At 38.5% G+C, this 21,057-nt stretch overlaps 1 protein-coding gene across 1 annotated transcript in view; it reads right to left on the bottom strand.

Annotated features, from left to right (window-relative positions):
* itgb2 (integrin, beta 2) overlaps positions 1–17,824 on the bottom strand; it is a 68,060-nt gene extending 50,236 nt beyond the window's left edge. Inside the window, exons 1-3 of the mRNA XM_046054784.1 lie at positions 17,759–17,824; positions 10,061–10,112; positions 8,115–8,212 (exon numbers count right to left, since the gene is read on the bottom strand). Coding sequence (XP_045910740.1) covers positions 8,115–8,212; positions 10,061–10,109 — 147 coding nt within the window. The 5' untranslated portion in view covers positions 10,110–10,112; positions 17,759–17,824. The remainder of the gene's footprint in view (positions 1–8,114; positions 8,213–10,060; positions 10,113–17,758) is intronic.
* Between the last annotated feature and the right edge of the window lie 3,233 nt (positions 17,825–21,057).

Here is a 21,057-nt window from a genome sequence, read left to right as displayed (position 1 = left end):
AGAATCCCTCTTTGTCCGACCACTGTTTGATAACTTTTGAGTTGGTATTGCTGAACTACACGCCATTGGGCAAAAATTTCTATACAAGATGTCTGTCTGATAGTGCTGTAGCTAAATTTAAGGATGCGATTCCATCAGCTCCAAATTCATTATCAAGTCACAAAGTAACTTAGTAAATGCTAATTTCAGTCCCTCCCAAATCGATCATCTTGTTGATAGTGCTGCAGGCTCGCTGCGAATGACACTCGACTCTGTAGCCCCTCTAAAAAAGAAAATAATAAAACAAAGACGGTTAGCTCCATGGTATAATACTGAAACTCGCAAATTAAAGCAAATATCGTGGAATTGGCGTTCCACCAAACTGGAAAATTCTCACTTAATTTGGCAAGATAGTCTTAAAACTTATAGGAAGGCCCTCCGTAATGCCAGAGCAGCGTACTACTCGTCATTAATAGAGGAAAATAGGAACAACCCCAGGTTTCTTTTCAGCACTGTAGCCAGGCTGACAGATAGTCACAGCTCTATTGAGCCAAGTATTCCCATAGCTCTCAGTAGTTATGACTTCATGAGCTTCTTTAATGATAAAATTCTAACTATTAGAAACAAAATTCACCAATACCTGCCCTCAACTGGCACCAACTTATCTCTAAACTCAGGAACCTTAGAAACAGCTGTAGAACCAGATATTTGTCTAGACTGTTCAATAATTGTAACTTCAATAATTTCTTCATCTAAACCATCAACCTGCAACCTCTTAGACCCCATCCCGACTAGGTTGCTATGTACCACTACCAGTACTTTAAAGTAGCTGTAATTAAACCTCTTCTGAAAAAGCCCAAACTTGATCCGGATGTTTTAGCCAACTATAGACCTATATCTAACCTTCCATTTCTCTCTAAGGTTCTGGAGAAAGCAGTTGCTAAACAGCTGTGTGACTTTCTACAGAGCAATAGTTTATTTGAGGATTTTCAGGATTTAGAGCTCATCATAGCACAGAGACAGCACTGGTTAAAATTACTCACGACCTCCTTATTGCATCAGACAAAGGACTTGTCTCTGTACTGGTTTTATTTGATCTTAGTGCTGCATTTGATACCATTGACCATCAGATCCTATTGCAGAGACTGGAACATTTCATTGGCATTAAAGGAACCGCTCTAAGCTGGTTTAAGTCCTATTTATCAGATCGATTTCAGTTTGTACATGATAACGATGAGTCCTCCATGCATGCCAAAGTTAGTCATGGAGTTCCACAAGGATCTGTCCTCGGACCAATCCTCTTCACATAATATATGCTTCCTTTAGGCAATATCATCAGGAAATATTCCATAAGCTTTCATTGTTATGCAGATGATACTCAGTTATATCTATCGATCAAACAAGATGAAACTCATCAGTTAGCTAAACTTCAAATGTGCCTTCAGGATGTTAAAACCTGGATGACCTGTTATTTTATAATGTTAAACTCAGATAAAACTGAAGTTATTGTTCTGGGGCCCAAGCACCTCTGTGATGCATTATCCAAAGATATAGTTTCCCTTGATGGCATCGCCCTGGCCTCCAGCACCACTGTGAGGAATCTTGGAGTTATCTTTGATCAGGACATGTCGTTTAAGTCTCACATTAAGCAAATTTCAAGGACCGCCTTTTTTCACCTACGTAATATTGCGAAAATCAGGAACATCCTGTCTAAAAATGATGCAGAAAAACTGCTTTAAAAAGTCCATTAAGACTCTTCAGCTGATTCAGAATGCTGCAGCACGTGTTCTGACAGGAACCAGGAAAAGAGATCATATTTCTCCTGTCTTAGCTTCTTTGCATTGGCTTCCAGTAAAATCCAGAATAGAATTTAAAATCATTCTTCTTACCTACAAAGCTCTTAATGATCAGGCACCATCTTATCTTAAAGAGCTCATAGTACCTTACTACCCCACCAGAGCACTGTGCTCCCAGAATGCAGGGTTACTTGTGGTTCCTAGAGTCTCCAAAAGTAGACTAGGAGCCAGAGCGTTCAGCTATCAAGCTCCTCTCCTGTGGAACCAGGTTCCAGTTTGGGTTCAGGAGGTAGACACCATCTCCACATTTAAGAGTAAGCTTAAGACTTTCCTCTTTGATAAAGCTTATAGTTAGGGCTGGCTCAGGTGAGTCCTGAACCATCCCTTAGTTATGCTGCTATAGACCTAGACTGCTGGGGGATTTCCTATGATGCACTGAGCTCCTCTCTCCTCTACTTTCTCTCCCTCTGTATGCAACCTCATCCCATTATTGCATGTTACTAACACAACTTCTCCCCTTTCTGGTAGTCTTGTGCTTTCTCGTCCCTCTCCTCTCTCCTCCTATCACTTCCTGCAGGTGTTTCTGGCTCTGGAGCTGTGGAGTCTGGATCTGTGACTGCGGGTCACCTGCTGCCCCCGTGTTCCCGCTCGGCGCCCTCTACTGCAACGACTGTTGTTACTAGTCCTATTATTATTATAATCATTAACATTATGATTGTTATCATTAACACTACTATAAATATCTATACCATTTTTCATTTAGTCTATATCAACATCACCTTTACTGTCTGTACCTCTGTGTGTATATTGTGTAGGCTGCCTCTCTCTCCTTCTATCCCTCTCTTTTTCTCTCTGTTCCTCTCTTGCCCAGCGCAGTTGTTAAAAGGCTTGCCCTTCAAATTCAAAGGGTCAGGATCAAATCCTGGGTATGGCATGTTGACTTGAATACTGAATGAATTAGTATTTCTGCAAATACATCGCATTTTTGACGGCCTAAACGTCCTTGAAAACTTACAAAACTCCTCCTCCTCCTAGAGAATGAGTCAGATTGACTTAAAATTTTTGCTGTCTTATCCCATCGATGAATACACGTGGTACAAATGAGTTATGGTCGACTCGGGGTGCCTGTGGCATGGAATGGAATAACAATGATTCGCCACGAAACAGGAAGTTGTTATAATGTATAATAGGAATATGTATAATATGTTCGCAATATCAACTTCAAAACAGTCCCAGAAAAGCCTTACCACAGTGATGATGCTATGTTGTGAAGTTTGTGAGTTTTCAGTTAACAGCGTGTACGTGGCGGCAAAGGTCCACGCTTTTCCAAGATACAGGAAGTTGTTGTCTCTTCACTGTACATGCTCAAATCTGTACCAAATTTTACACTGGCAATAGGGAGTGACTATTTTTATGCTGTGATGAACCACATTTTGTAGGTTGGCCATCTCTATCTAGCACATGCTCAAATCAGTAACAAACTTTATGTTATTGATAATAGTCCCACCCCCTACACATCTACATGCTAAAATTCAGTTAGTCATTGCACCACACGTGTTCCACATTTGATGTACTGGGACATTACGTTTAGTTACTTGGTTGCTCCTTTGTGCCTCATGGAGGATACAGCAAGTGAATTTTGAGTATTTTGTGCAGCGTCCAACGTGTCTGACAATTCAGAGCCGCATCGGGAGAGCTGCAGCATCTGCAGGAATACTATCTGACACGCTTCATGTGCGAGGGCCCATCCAACGCTGATTGCAACTTTAATGTTTTAACTGAACTATTCTGTGGCACATGATGCTTTTACCTGTAGATAGCACTACAGGATTTGAAAAATTGAGAGCTGGACCAGTACCTCCTGGACCGGTGTAACTCGGGATCTAACAGTAGGTAATAAAGGCTGACATATAACAAATAAAGATCGGGCAGCATAGCAAAAAAAAAAACAAAAAACAACAACTAAATAATACCCAGAGAACGACACAGCGCATTGTGCTTGCTATTAAGGAGGCTGACAGGTAACAGGGCTGGTTGAACTGTTAAAAACCAGCCTGTGGCACTGTGCATTCCTCCATTGTAGGACAATAAACAGTTAACTGCATCTAGAAGGACTAAATAATGATATGTAATACATGGGTCATACACATGAGAAGATACAGTAGGATGGCATTCAATTTTTGCAACTCGAGAAAATAAAAAACAGAAAACAAAAAGGGATTCAAAGCTCACACCAGGCAAAGCAGTTATTAATTTGGGCACAGTTAAAATTCAAATAAAATAAAATGTGGATATTAAATGTACCAAGATAGATCCAGTAGATTGCATGCCACACTTTCAGCCTTTAAGTACTGTCATGAATGTTGCTAAAACATTTCTTAGAGTTTTACCTAAATTCCACCAGTATGTACATATCTCCGCCAGGGGAAGAAATACACTGGACCCTGTCTACACGAATATTCCTGGCAGCCCTTCCCTGTCTCCATTTTGGTTTTTCAGACCATATTTCTCTGCTTCTCCTGCCCACTTACACCCAGCTGGTTCACTGATCAGTCTATTCTTTAATCGTTCAAACCAATAATTAAAACAGTGTGGACACTTTGATTTGAGTACAGGACAGTTTTAAGAGCACAGACTGACACATATTCAGAGAGGCCACCACCCAGGAGAACCACATCAACCTATTCTTATCAGCAAATGTGATGATGATGTGGTGATCACTAAGACAATAAATCAATGTGAGGGCTCTATTCATAACCAAAAAACCTGCTTTTTGGTCAAGGATGGAAGCATGCAACACAACCAGAGCAAAAGCATCAAGGAGGCAATGCAAATACAACAACAAAGATACTGTATGTGGCAGACAATTAAAACACCACAGACAACAAATCATTTTACTAGTACTGCTCTATAACATAATCTGGTCATCCTGTCTCCTTATAGTGTTGGCCTGCAGCAACTGCTCAGAGTCTGCTCAAGTTATGGTGTGCAGAACGACATAAAATTTAACCTTACAAAGGTGTTATTATGATTGCCAAAAACAAGGAGGATCAGAAACAAACTTTTCCTACAATTTGTTTGGCAGATCAAGTGTTAAATGTGGTGAATAAAGTAAGATATTTAGGTCATATAATCAGGGATGATTTATGTGATGATAATGATATGCAGTGTCAGTGTTGCAAACTGAATGCACAAGCCAATATGCTGGCTTGAAAATTTCAGATGTGTTCTGATGATGTTAAAATAGCTCTTTTTAAAGCTTACTGTACTCCACTCTATACAGCCCACCTGTGGTGCAGTTATAGTAAAGTGAAAATGAAAAAGCTGCATTTGGCATTTAATGATGCATTTAGAATGCTGAATTTCCCAAGATGGACAAGTGCAAGTCATATGTTTGTGACGAGTAATGTACCCAGTCTTCATGCTGTATTGCGGAATTTTCTGCATAAATTTATGTGTCGGCTGATTAAGTAAAAAAATGTAATCATTATAGCTTTAACTGATCCTACAAACAATGATACAAGGTATTCCTCGTGTTTTTGGAAACACTGGAACAAATGTCTATATGTGTTTTAATTATGGTGGAATGTGTTATGATATGATCTGGTGTGTAATTCTGTACTGTGACTTGTATTGTGTCTTTATTTTATTTTTATTTTACTGATATGGACCTATGTGTCTGAAATAAAAGTGGATTGAATACTTGCAGATTTTTCACATTAAAAGCATTCCAGGAAATCCCTGGGATTATGCCCATTGAGCCACTGGAACTTGTAATGTAAAATATCTCCAAGATAAATGTAAGTGTTGCATTTCATTGACAGTGGTTTAACAGTGGTCCAAAAACAGCAAGTAGAAGTGATTGGAAATAATTAGTGAATATATAATGTATATCTGTTGGATAAAGTGTTGAGTGTTCAGCTGAGTATTACATGACTGCTCCTATACTGATGGAACAAGTGCTGTAGAAATGTATTCTTATCAAGAAAGCAAGTAAACAACGAGGAAGTTGAGTTTGCATTAACGGGGAGACGGGAAATTATGAATGTCTAAAAAAAGCCTTTTCAAAAAGTTCTGGTTCTTTCTTAAAACCTTGGCCACAATAGAAGAATGTATAGTACCCAGTGTGTATTGTGGGAAGAGTCTGTGTCATTGCTCAAGCATTAGTGCGCAACAAAATAAATAATAACAAAGAAAAAATGGCAATTGCCAAAATATAGTTCCTACAAAAAAACATTGAACACATATATTATAACCCAATCAAAAGAAAATCAGTAACGGTCAAGCCTGTTGATAAAGTGCAGTAGTCACAGTCCAGTTCTCAGTCCTGCAAGCAAGTAAATGCATTAATTCTAACTGCTCAGGTTGCTATGGTCATATCAGACACACATGTAAAAACAGAAGAAGTACCAGAACCAGAGAGGTTTTATCATATTCATTTCAGTAAATATCACGCAGATTTGTTAAACTTCTAACTTTGAACAGCAGAGTTCAGAGAGCTTTGCAGTAAATGATGAGTGGACAGTGTAGACAATGTGTTTGACTGCTGTCTTTGTCACTGATGGGGCTTAGGCTTGACCTAGTGTGATCAGTGCATCCTGGCTTTATCAGTTTCACAAAGGCCAAACCAGGCTCAGTAGGAGCGACTATTCCAAGCCAGGTGGAAGTAATTCAGATAAATGTGCATCAACAGCTTTCTTCAAGAGACCACACGGTCGATCACAGATTTATTTATGCTGATATGGAAAAGATGTGTGCAGCATACTTTATTCGCTGTTACTCACTGTGTGTAAAGAAGGTTTACGATGAAAAAATGCACATAATATAAAAAGAAAGAAACACGCCCACAGTATTAAAACAGCGAGAAAAAGCGTGGCAGACAATAGAGTTATAAGTAAGTAGCTAAAAGTATCACTGCTCCTAACTGAAACTGTCATAATCATAAATGGTTTAAGAAGAAGAATAAGAAGACACATTATTGTCAAATATACATACATGTAACAAAATTCATTCTCTGCATTTAACCCATCCCTCAAGGGAGAAGTGAACTGAAAGTGGTTTGTTGGCAACATTATGTCATACCTTTAAAAGTGAAGAGTGGACGTTAATATGTCACTCAGCAAATTACTACCAGCAATTCACAATTTTTTTGTCACAGTATTGTGTATATATATATATACTTTGTTAAAAATGTTGCTTGCAATGAAAAATAATTGAATTGTCACCTGCCAGACTAATTTTGTGTTTCCTTTTAAATAAATAAAAGGAAAATAAGAAGACCCCCAGACTCCCCACACAGACATTTCAGCATTCTCTTCTTGTTCTCATGTGTTTTGCAAACTGTCAGATGTCTGAACTGCACACATTTAATAAATATAAGTAAATAAAATATCAACTAAAACACAGGCAGGACTTTTGAAATCCAGCAACTAGAAAGAGAAGTGATCATTGCAAAGCACATTGTAAGCATGACTGTAATCAATGTATTAATCATTGTTTTCTCTCCCAAGCTCGCAGCAGATGATACCAGGGAGAGAAAAAAAGGTCACAAACCATTGTGGTGTCCTCTCCCTGTTGTTTCATGAATAAACAGTGCACAATATACTTATTGGTCCAGTGAAGTGGGACTATAATTTGGGAGTATTATACAATTATGAAACCTAATGAAAATTATATAGGCCTATATATATGTATCATATGTAGTGTGTGTGCCATACATTTCTTGGGTGACATATTTCAATTAAGAGCAGTGATGTTTTTAGATACTCACACATTCAGTCGGTCCACTATTGTCTGCCACACTTTCCTTCGCTGTTTTATTACTATGCCAGTGTTACTTTTTCTTTTCTTTCTTTATTTTTCTTTACATGTTATGTGCTTTTATTCCGCGTAAACCTATTCGCTGATGCTCATTGTGTGCAAAGTATGGTGCACACATCTTCTCAAATTATAAAATCTAATAACCATAAACTACTATTTCAGTGCAGGCTAATGAAAAATATGCAAAACACATACATAAGAACATGAAATGACATTGGCAAAACACATTGGTTTCTGATCAGAGTAACTGCTGACTGAACAGATAAGGCACCAGGATTAACTAAGCCTGGCTGTTAGCCTGGACTGGAGCAGGCTAGCTGCACAAGATAAATCACCATGGTAACTTATGTGCTACTACTTTCGTGAAACCGAATCAAGGCTCAATTCAGCCAGGATATCTGGAAAATTCTGGCTTAATCTATCTTGGTTTTGTGAAACAGCCCTCTGGTTGTGATATGCCGCTACTTATGTTAACACCTGAACAGAGACTGTATATGCTACATTAAGTTTGTTTCTCACCAGCTGTTTGCACCACACACAGTATGGCCCAGATCTGATACAGTCACCACAGGAGTTGATCAGAGACTTTGAGCAAACTTTCTCTTGTTGACACAATCCTGCAAAGAAAAACACAAACTGTATGCAACACAGTCTCATAAAGAAACTGTAAAATTCTGTGCTGTCTACCTCATATAGAAATGAAATTTATTTAAAATGTATACCGTTTATAATATATAATGTTTTAAAATACACACACAGGGTCTTCATCAGATCTGGCATAAATAATAAAAACGGATATCAAAATATTAACATCAGGAAAAAATATATAGAATGTATATGAAAAGAGTTTAAATCAATTTTGTCATCAAGAAACACCAAATTTAAGAAAAAGAAGGGTTTCCCTCTGCAGCAGCTTTTTCAAAAAGTCTCCAACTCTGACGGACTGTTGAACTCATTCTGTTTCTTCAACCCTCAAAAGACTATCCATGCAATTATGATGTTCAACATAGTGCTGTTCCATATAATAATCTAGATGTTTTTATTACTCCTGCTTTGAAGACCCATGCCCACTACTTTGATTAAAGATTCAGTGTGTAAAATTTAAGAGGATCTATTGACAGAAGTGCAATATAATATTCATAACTATGTTTTCAGTGGTGTGTAAAGACCATACATAATGAACCGTTATGTTTTTATTTCCTTAGAACGAGCCATTTCTACCTACTTATACCACAGGTCCCCCTACATGGAGGGCGCCATGTTGTACCGCCATGTTTCTACAGTAGCCCAGAACAGACAAACTGCTCTACAGAGCGCGTTTCATCACTACATTGAATACATGTGAAGAAAAGGTGAAGAAGAAGTAGTATTAGTAGTAGAAGTCGTCAGGTTTGTTAGAAATAAGAAGAGACCTGAAATCTGGACAAAGCGCTATATGAATAAATCTGAATTCGTACCTGGTTGTATCAAGTGAGGGTGATTTACAAGGTGCATTTAAATTAAATGTTTTATTAATATTATTAGTATTATTATACCTGACTAAATAAAGGCTTTTGTTTTTTCTCCTTTCTCTGTCTGAGATTACCTGGAGAATGTTTTCTTTTTTGTGAACAGCTTTTGCAACTTTGAGAACAAAGCTCCATAGACTGCAAATTGTTAGGAATGTGGGTTTTTGTGTTCATGTCTTTCCTGTTTAAGTCTGTTTTTGGTTCTGTGTTTGTCTGTGTAGTCTTGTTCAGTTAGTTCCTAGTCCTGTACGTTAGTGTTTACTCCTGGTCTTGTGTTCCCTGTTTAGTCTTGTGTATTCCCTTGTTCATTTACTGGTTTTATTTAGCTCTATCACATTCTTGGTTATTCACTCTGCCCCATGTCTGCTTGTCTAAGCGTTCTCTCTGTTACCCCCTGTTGTCTCTCCCTGCCTGCCTCTCTGTTTTCCTGCTGTCCCTCTGCCTGCCTCGTTTGCCTCATGTCTGTCACCTGTGTTGCTCCTGCCCTGCTCGTTATCCCTGGTATATATGTGTGGTCTTTCTGTTCAGCCCTTGTCCGGTAATTGTTCGTGTTACCCCCTGTCAGTTGTGGCTTCAGTCTCGTCCAGTGTTTCGTCTTGCATTTTTCCTGCCCTTGGTGTTTTGGATTTCTGTTTGGATAACCTGTTTTTGGGCTCTGTTGATCAGCCACTCTGCTTGTAAGTGTGCTCGCCTTTAGTTTGTAATTAAACCACTGAACTATACCTGCTTCGCTCTGTGTCCTGCGTTTGGGTCCTTCAACCTGCCTCCACACCACCAACCGTAACACAAATGATCACTTGGTCTGAACATTCTTTATTATTTCTGTATGTTTGTTTCTCAGAGTGACCCATTTAGGCATTACTCACAGTCCATTCATTCATTGAATTAATAAAAAATGCATTAAATAGGTGAGCTTTAAGATATTTGCAAATACATAATGTAATGTTTGAAACTTACCATTTCTAGCCATCAGTAGGAGCAGAAGAAACAGCACACACTGATCCATTTCCTGATGACAAAAAACAAAAAAAACATTCAATAGGTTAGAATGAATAAATAAATAAATAAAAATAAATTTTGACTTTCTCATACAGTACAACATTTTCCCGACTGTCACTATGAAGAAAGGATCCCTTAAAATACAAATACTTACGGTTCAGTAGGTAACTTAAAATAATTTGTTGGCATTCAGTATTTGCTTAAACTGTCACTGTATTCCAACAGTAGACCGGGGGCAATTTGAACATTCTTTACATTTTCCTTAATAACTCACAGACTACTTGAGATACACAAGTCATCTTTTGATACAAGAAACACATATGTGCACTAATTAATAATATAATTGATATATTTTCACTTATAAGAAAAATACAAAAATATTTAAATAAATGCAAGAAGTCAGAGTGTTATAGTTGCCCCCAGTAAGGGGGCAAAGCTGTGTCTGCTGGGTTGCTCTCAGCGTAACATTCCAGTGTGGATCCCCTTATTGAATTTTACCTTGAACCAGTCATTTCCTATGTTATATAGTACTACTGCTCAATAGGCATATTGCTGTGATCACTCATCAGAGGGAAGAGAGCCGGGATGGAGCCATGCTGGCCCAGCTTGGACTTAAGCTGCTGCTCCGGATAAATGCCTAATCTGGAGGAAATGGGACTCATGCTGTCAAAGACCGGGAAATCGAAGACTGTTAAGCCCACATCTTTACACAGACCTGCCCTATCAATGTCCTGGAGTATGCAGCGGGCGCACCGTGTTCTGTCAGAGTGACTCTGTGCTTACATGGTGATGCCCAGTGCTTAAACAGTCAAAGTGGATGGACGCTGTTTCCTACATGTCGGATTTTAGTAGCCTACATATCTCACATTATGCAATACTGTCCACTCAATAAATGTTCATGCTGCTACGGCAATTCCATTCTATTTACATAGTCTATGTTATTAGGCTGCTCCTGCTACTGGCTTATATTTCAGAAGCTTGTATTATTTAAGTAGCCATCAGGCCTCCGCTAACATTAAGTAGCCTACTTCTGCTGCTGCTACTATTTAAATTGACTAGAGATAGACTATACATAGGCTAGAAGGTGAACATACTTCAGATAGGGCTTTTAGATTTTAGATAGAACGCACCCAGAGACATTGGCAGGGGTATACAAGGGCACCCCGGATCCTTAAAAAGAAGCTACAGACATACTAGACTAACTAGTGCGGTTGGTCCTTAAGCTTCCATCTAGGACACATCTTCTTCCTGCTCATTTCACAGGCCTTAAAAGGTTGAAGGTAGAAGAGCGAGTTTCACAGATCAAATAGTGTCTAACTCACAGGATTGTTCACAATGATGGTCCAAAATACCTGTGCAACTACTTTACCAGAATTAGGGTATACCATAATTACGCCACGAGAGGGAGTACAACTGACTTGGTTCCCTTCAGGTTCAAGGCTTGTATAATGGGGAAGGGAACTTTACTGTATTTAGCTGCCATTATGTGGAATGGACTCCCAAGGAGCTTGAAGATGAGTGCCCCTCTGCCTTTGTAAATTAGCAGCATGAATAGTTAATATGTTGTTGGTTTTAGATTTTATTTTTATGTGCATTACATATTGAATTTTAATTAAATTCATTGAACGTTGTTATATATTGTATAGTGAATGTTGTACCTGAAATAGTAAAATAAATTAAATGAATCAAATGAATGTTTATGGATTGTATTTTGCATTGTTATTGAATGTTATTTCAATTGTAATGATACTTACTTGCCCCAAACTGCCCCATTTGGCTTGTGTTTTTATACTTTTGATGGTTTTTTGTTGCTGGAGCTCTTGTTAGAGGCAACACATTAACAATCAATAAAGAATTTTCATCAATGAATCAATTTAGGTTCAGTGTTTTCTTGTCAAATTTAATGGCTCTTGGCTAGTGATGTGGGAGCTGAATACATACTGTAATGTCAAATTCATATGTTTATGTATTTTATTTTGCAGCACTAAGGGATAAGACATGCAGAGAGAAAAAGACCAAAAGGATATTAATGGGTTGTATTGTCTTCTGCAGAAGCTAATTAATGCTGGAAAACCAATTCTTGAGTCATTTTCATACCCTACGCACTTCCGTACAATATGTATGTGTGCATATGAGTGTATGAAGCCCTCCAACGTCTTAGGAGACGCACTATGGACAAGGGCCCATGGGTTTTAGCTTGACAGTGCAACTCAGGGCCGGTTACGTGTGCGTGTGTGTGTGTGTGTGTATGTGTTAGTGTATTAGCTTGAGTGTGTGTGTGTGTCAGGGACGTCAGGATTGAAAGACGGGGGGCAAACATCGAGATTGACAGCAAGACAACTTGCCGCAGGCAATGGGTTTTAAGTCAGTATTGTAGTGGAGGCCGGGGATGGTTATAACATGGATCGTAGCACATCCAATTTCTCCAATCAGGAAAAAGTTACGAATCACCTGATTCACTCTGCATATGTCCACTTTGGAACTTATTCCACATCACTCTTCCTAGCACCGGAAAAATATAACTTTGAGGGAAGTATTTTTTTAACTTCATTTATTTTTGTTATAGCATTGCCTGCTTTGTAGTTACACTCATAAAACTTAAATCGCGTTTCTTGTGTGTCTATGTAGATATCATTTATGCAAGTTGTTATTGCTAATATTTCAGCTGTACGCTGTAAGGCAAGCTAGTTCATGGCTATAGTTTGGGTTATTGTAACAACAGTGACAATGTTTAGATGCATTTATATGTTGTCTTTGAATTTCAGTATGTGTTGGAAATGTTTTATTATTATATTCAAATGTTAGTGGAAGGCCTGTAAGGCTTCTCTGTGGGCCCTTGAGGCCTGCATTCCAGGAGTGCCACATGTCTGTCACCACTGTGACGATGCAAGACAAACAAGCATGAACAAACACACTAACTAGTTGGTGCACAACTGCACATTTTGTTGTCTTTTATTATTATGTTACGTTATACACTACCATGTCACTACCATGACTTACAGTAACTAAGATACTTGGATCACCCATAAAAAAATTATTTCAATATCATGTTTTCCTCTATTCCTTATTACATAATGTTGTTTCACCCCAGGGATACTATAATGTTACATTTCACCCTGGTGTATGTCACAACTAACCCAGACTGTGGGCTGTATTGTAACGTTTTACTCCTTGTGATTGACACTAAACCATGCATTTTCTGTCTGGGTTACAGAGATGACCGTTACACCATTTAATAGCTGACACATGTAAATAGTTTGTATCACATTCAATGTAATATACAGACAGAAATGTCAAAAATGTTACAACCATCCCCCGTCTCCCCCATTGTGTGTCATCCTATGAAAGTCTAAATAATTAATTAGATGCTCATGTGTTTTTTTTTGCCAGAGAGAGGTCCAGAATGCAACTGTACAAACTCACCTAGACCCCTTTCCCCAACCAGTTAAAATTCTAGTGCAAAAAGCAGGACACCATCACTCACTGGCTTCCCTCCTTCCAACAGTCCCTGGAACTAAGCCCAGGGCTCCAGTGTGCCATATGGACACTGCAGGATTTTTAGTTGTATATGTGCCTCTGTTCAGACACTTCTCCTTCCTTTGATAGACTTTATTACTTGACTAGCATTTGTGATGTCAAACTAAAAATAATTCTTACATACTGTTACATCCGAAATGCCAAATGAAATGTTTACCCGATATAAAGTCATCATTACTTGTTAATCATTACTTTTACATCTATACAGATCTAAGTACTGACAGGTGTAAACAGCATAGATGACAAGGTCACTAAATGTGACCAAGTCTAATTCTGAATACAAGGTTTCCTGTTAGAAAAGCTTGGGTTGCCCTTTGTGTCAACACTGTTGACACCATAAAAGGCATAAGGGAATGGTGAAGTGTTGTGACATCAGTACATTTCCGCTTTGTGACTCAGGATGAAGAAGTGCTCATACGAAAGCCGAAGGTATATCTAGCATGTATTGATTTTGTTTCTTTGTTAATTCTGCTGCTTCTGCTTCTTTTGGTTACAATTACATGTTAACACTTCACAGAGTACACTAGCCCAAATGACACATTTTCAAATTAGATTTTAGATGGATTGATGTTGAGGTAGCAGTTGGTTGATTATTGTCGACACTGTACTCAAACCCCACAGTACAAAACAAAAGTTTTTTTAAGCAGTAAAAATAATGTACCGCACCCAACTTCTGTTTTGGTCACTGCAGCCTATTGTTGTAAAGTGTTACACTGTCAATGCAAAAGCTTTTCATGGAGATAAACATGAAAACAGTGAAAATGTACGTGCATTTTTACCTTAACAAGGTGTTCACTGTACGGCACTATGGTAAATGGACTTTACTTGATTCCTTTATAGTCTTTCCACAAGTCAAAGCGCTTTACATTACATGAAATAATCATCCCAAGTACTGATGGCATTGGGTGGGGGGGTGGGGTTAGCTTTAAGTATGTCGAGTAAAAAAGAAAAAATGCACTGGGAACGATGGCATGATGCCCTGTGAAGATGCACCACTTGCAAACCCCTTGCGACTTCTATGATTGAGTGTTACAAATAAGAAGAAAAAAGAACAGTTGATGCCGTCTGCTTTACTCAACCAGTAACTTCTAAGTCCAAATGGCAGTTTTGAATGGGGATTACATATTTCTGTTTTTACTGTTTGTGGCAGCAATTCAAAATCCTAATTAAGAGTGTGACTTCTACCATGTATACTAAAGTTAGGGTTGTTTTATTTTTAGTCTATAGGCAATTACACTGCTGTTAGCAACTACATTTTAGCACATAACTGCTGTTGATGTTTTTTTGTAGTATTTTCACTTCAAGACATGTTTCCTTTTTTTGACGCCCAGTTGTGTATAACAAATGTACTTCCGCCTATCTGTACGCCCATGGGAGTGGTCTTAAGAGGCGTGATTAGAGAAAAAAAAATAAAATGAGACATTTCATTTTTTTTTTTTAATACAAAATACAAAACAGGTTAATTTACCCAGTATATATATTTGGTCACCCATAATTTTAGTGGGTTACAAATATTTTTCAGGCTTTTTACCTTCCAAAAACGGGCTAAACTGCTGTCTCAGAAGGTGTCTAACAGGACAGCGAGGCATCGAGTGCTGTTCGAAACAGCTCAAACGATCTCTTCCTGTCTCCTGAGATGCCTTCACGCTGCCCCAGTAACGGCCAGTTTTGAAGGCAGCATTGATGGGGACCTGATGTTGACTATTACCCATGAAGCAGTGCGGCTGCGGCTGTCGGAGCTTTTGAAAACTGGTCAAGATGGTGGACAAACAAGCCGAATTTGTCCACAAATATACATTTTTAAGCGTTTTTTAGTAGTTTTCAAGCTAGCGAGAACTAAACACTGAACTATTAAATCAGCCCGTGACTGTAACCAACTAAGTTTGTTCAGTATGATTTCTGAGGCATCTGTTAGCCGTTTGGCTTTTCAATAGCTAGTTAGCTGGTGCTAAGGCTAGCGTCTCTTCTGACAGCCAGAAAAGACGCAAGACGACGTGCTGACGTCACACGTTGCTGTAAGTGTTGCCCTAGAAGGCTGTTTGAAACTAATGTAAACAGAGCTGCCTTCCACTTCCACGGTTCATTATGGAAGGTCTTTATACACCACTGAAAACATAGTTATGGATTTTATATGGCATTTCTGTCAATAGATACTCCGAAATTGAACTGAATTAAAATTAAATATTAGACACTAGACCTTTAAGACTTGGTCTGACTACTTGAGTGAGAAGAAGCCAACTGAGTTACAAAAGCAAGAAATATCTGATTTAAAAAAATCTCTCTCTCTGCTGCGAGTCTGCATCACACAATTTTATTTATTTATTTATTTATTATTTAGGGCCCCAGCATGAAACATGCAAGCATCCTATTGAAACTGAAGGAATTCTTTTTATCTCCTTTCTGCGAATGAAGCACATTTTTTAAAAACATGCTTGAAAATTCACAAAACTATGCACAAAATGTATGTGTCGCGAAAATGTGTCATGTTTTTGTGCATGTGCGTGGCTAAATAGCTCACTAGCGCCTATAAAGCAGCCCCTGGGCCATGTATCTCTAAAATCTAAGAATGTATTTGTGGCGTATATAATATGTCCAGACCTACAAAAAAGCCTCTTGGTGGGTCTGTGAGGTTTTATCAAAGGGCGTGTGGTGTGGCATCAAATATCGATGATTCACCATGACAGGAAGTTGTTATAAACTCAGTGTACATTCTCACATCTGTACCAAACCTTACAGGTTTGACACAAACCATGGATTATTATTACTCATCCCCACCACATTTTGACATGGATGATTTTGGCCCCACTTTGTTAAAAATTTTCTGAAAAGTAGCTTGCACCAGGAAATGTGAAAATGCTTAAAGACCAGTTTATTTGCACAATAAGAAAACATGTAATGTAATTTAAATATAGAAGAAACAAATGTGTATTGCCAAAAAAGTAACCTAAGATTAAAAAAAACAAGCTGTGGATTACTGTTATATTCGGTTATGTTTTTATATTTTGTGACCTGCCAGCTGAATTTTGTTTCCATTTATATAAAGACATTTCCACCATAAATGGAGAAGAAAATGTCTCCAGAATGAAGGAAATTAAATGTTTAATGCTATAATTTTATGGAGGAGGACCCACAGCTCATATATTTCAGCATTTCATATTTCTTCTAAATAGTGATAAAAGTCTTCTTGTCTTGTTCACGAGCATCATCACAACTTGTGATCCTTGTTTATCATCAAGCTCCTAATCTGAGCTCTTATGTCCACAACACTTTTCAACACAAAGTGACGTCCTTGTTAATACAGCTGTTAGCTCAATTATTAGAGCACTTTCATGCTCAAGCCCTAATTAAAGCTGCAAGCAGAGTTGAATGGGCTCTGGCCACACGGACACCTCAGGGGCCACAACAGCTGCAGTCTTGTCACCAGAAGCCGGCTGACAGGGCACTGTATTAGACACTGCACTTGGAACGTTTTCCACCATTTACATGAACAGCAAACGTAACAAGATATTTTCAATGATGTAATTAGATTCTAAGCATTATTAAACTGCATCATACTTTGCTCACTTCATAAAAACAGGTGAACATATCACACAATTTATATATGTATTTTCTGGATCTGCCAACAGATATGAGAGCCACCACACATGACTTTCTCTTGTCAATAAAACTGCAACATCTTCAGCTGAAGATATATATACGTTATAAATTCACAAGCTGTAATTAGGCAGTTCTGGATTCAGAAATCAAATTGAAAATACAACTATTGGTACCTTTTCTCGAAAATGTATTGCTCAGTAGTTAAGTCAACTTCCTCCCAGAAAACAAGAAGCTTCTCTTCCTCATTCATATGAATGCCTAGGCTGTCACAAACCGGTTGTTTGGCTATGTAGACACAGACTTTTTTCACATTATAATATTATGACTTTTCTGACTTTATATGACAATGAGAAAGAACATATTGTTCTTTGTAAAATATAGTTTTTTTATCCTCCATCAGACTCAGATTGACCACAGTTTGAACACATCACCAGCTTTTCATGTAAGAATATCAAAAACTGGAGAGTGTTACAAACAATTTCTTTACTAAAACAAACTATTTATTTTCAAAAGCAAACTTACCAGCAACAGGAAGATGCAGCTTTTGTCTGTGGTTGACAGTTGCGCTGAACACTATCTGGATTGACAGACTCCACCCACATAACAGGAAGTGTGAAGTAACGGAAGAGTGTGTTAGAGAGAACTGTGGCCTGCGCTGTGTCACAGAGCAGGCCACACATCATCATGTTAAAAATAAAGGCCTGACTTTCCTGTGACTTCACTCCTACAGACGTGACTTGCAATGCAAAAACAAGTTGTCCTGTTAAACTTGTTTAACAAATCCTAAAATGATCTAGGACTGTTTGCAGAGCTATTCGCTTCTTCTAAAAGAATAATAAATAATTAATCATTTAGCTGATGCTTTAATCCAAAGCGACTTATAACTGCTATATACAGCATGTCATTAGTCACATGCCCCTGGAGCAACTATTGGTCTTGCTCAGGGACACACATTGATAGATATCACAGTGGGAATCGAACCTGGGTCAATTCCCACTACGATGGCATGTGTACTATCCACTGTCCATCGCCACCTCATCTAAAGTTTAGTCGAAAGAGAATGCTCCTGATGTATAGCATTAATTTAGGAAATAAGCAAATTAATGTTTCTGGACCTAACTTAATTTCTGTTGGCATTTTAAGCTATTATTTGCCATCGCCTTCCAGAGTGTCTGCACTCACATCTGAGGTTCAGTTTGTCTGTAGATAAAAGTCTATCTGACCGGACACAAAGTTCACAAAATCTTTGCCTTGGGCTGAGTCTCCACACACCTCTAGTGCATTTATTATTCGGGAAGCAGAGCTTCGAACAAATAGGGATATGCTTCAAAATTATTATGCCCATATATTCAAAAAGTTTTAATAGAGGCAGCATTCTTTTATCTATAAATAAAAAATCGATCCTAGAAAAGGAGTGTTGAATATGAAAATGAATACTGTCGGATTTAGGGTAGCATCAATTAGCCTGTAAGTCTGAAATAAATCGTTCCCATAACAAACAGAGAATTAATCCAATTGACTTCAGATTTTCGCTGTGCAATAAGACACTGATTATGAAATGTTGTGCTATCTGTGAATTTGTATTCAAAAAGTGATGATTTGGCATGAACAGGAAGTCTTTATACCTTCAGTGTACATAATCAAATCGCATCTCCCATCCTCCCGTCACTGCGCTGCAGCTGTGCATCACTGTGCTATTTACAGCTTTAATATTGTTATTAAACTTTCCCAGCATTCCATTAAAACATGTACATGAAAAACACCTGGTCTGTAGTCAACATGCACTCTGCACACTGTTGTGGATGTGCAGTGCACACAGTTAGGGTTAGGGGTTTGGGCAGCGTATGATACAAGCCTGCACAAAGTCATGTGGTTTACAGGTCATAGTGGTTGTTGTTGGTAAGGCAAAGAGTAAATGGTTGTCCACATTCTCCACTGATCTGCTGTAAATCCTATAAAGTAAAAAAGCCAGAAGAAATTCGTATTGGAATTCTTCCAACCTCATAAGGTACTTTTCCACTCAAGTTCATCAAGGCTCTTTGTTGTTAAAATTCCTAGTTCTATTCACATTTAGAACACACATATTGCTGTACCAAGGAGAATGTTGTGCTTGGATCTATGATCTATGATGAAAAATCTGATGGCATCATAGTAACACCATTGTTTTGTCGCAGCTGATAGGGTAACACCTGTGACACGCCCACCAAACATACCTCGAAGCCCATTGCGGAATGTTGTACAACGTTGCAAGGAAACATGTCGTTCAATCTGAAACCGGTGCAAAACATTTTGAGACTGAGCTCGTCCCTAGTGTGAGCACAAGCATTGACTTGAGTGGCTGCGATCAGCTAGGCAGCCGCGACGCAGACGGACGCAGGTGGGACCCGTGATGAAGCTGTGCAGAGCACAGTGGGGGCGGAGCACAGTGGCTCTGTAGCACCACTCCCACACAGAACACATATGTGGAAGAGATCCTGAATGTACAGAAAGGTTTTAACATGAGCAGAAAACCTGCTGAAACACAGGTGAAGTCCCCAGACCCTCCTCTTCATTTTTGTTCCCTCCTCCATTGAATGAATGAATGAATGAAGCCTTTATTTGTCCCACAGTTGGGAAATTGCAAGAAATTGGAGTAAGCCTCCGGGCCGCAGCCATATTCAGCGCCGCCACTCGCTTCCCAGAAAAGAATTAATGCAGACAGCAGCACAGTATACATGACAATACATGATAGTACACAAGACAACAAACATTACATGCGGTCACATGATGGGATTTTTTGAGGTGACTTGTAAGGAAGACAATTAAAGAGGGCAGTTAATGAGGCAGTCAGTTGGGTGTGTGTGTGTGTGTGGTGCGAGTAAGATAATGAGTCTGTGTTTGTGAAGTATGAGGCTACTGAGTTAATTTCACTGGTACACTGAAGCTTAGTCTTTAACTCCCTACTAGCAGAGCTTGAAGTGAGCTGCTACTCATCGCACGTCTATATTTAACTCTTTAGCATAGCGGGACTTTTTTACTGCACACCGGCACGTCTCAGCAGCTGCTGGTCTTTTCTGCCTTCTCCATATCAGGTTCTCAGGGCGATTCATATGGTCCTAAATAAACTGCATTACCCAGAAGGCACTATGTGACGCTTTCCTGTTCCCATTCTCACCTTCCTACTAATCTGTGTAAGCAGAGAAAGAGCAGGGAGAAACTCCGGATGAAGCTTTATGATAACTACACACTATAAATCATTAGTTATAAATTAGTAAATATGGAATTCATCATTTAAGAATCAGAATCAGAATCAGCTTTATTGCCAGGTATGTGTACACATACGAGGAATTTGACTCAGGATTGTACATTGCTCATGATGTGCTTACTCATACAAAAACACAATAATAAAATAATAAAATAATAAAATCAGACAAAAACTACAGTATAGACAACACTAATATACACATTATGAACAAAACAATATAGACATATTGACAAATAGTGCAGTGATCAGAGTGCAAAGGATGCAGGAGTAAACTATTATTCTCATTATGTACATGTTGAAGGTGGATATGATGCAGATACAGGTACACATACATGTACACATGTACACGGTGTGATGGAGCATAGTGCAAAGGATGCTGGAAAAAATAAATAAGACCTATGACCTTATGACCTGAGGTAGGTGTATTGGTATACAGTATATACAATGACATAGTATGAACAGCACTGAAATAGAGAATGGTGAATAAATAAATAATAAGTGGAAACCAGTAAACAGGTGCTGATTAGTTAGAGTTACTGGGATATTGCACAGGAATTGTTCCTGACACTGTGAGTCA

Source organism: Micropterus dolomieu, linkage group LG07 (assembly GCF_021292245.1).
Source record: "Micropterus dolomieu isolate WLL.071019.BEF.003 ecotype Adirondacks linkage group LG07, ASM2129224v1, whole genome shotgun sequence".
Classification (NCBI taxonomy): Eukaryota; Metazoa; Chordata; class Actinopteri; order Centrarchiformes; family Centrarchidae; genus Micropterus; species Micropterus dolomieu.
The sequence above is the reverse complement of the archived record's forward strand: the minus strand, read 5'-3'. Positions and strand labels throughout refer to the sequence as shown.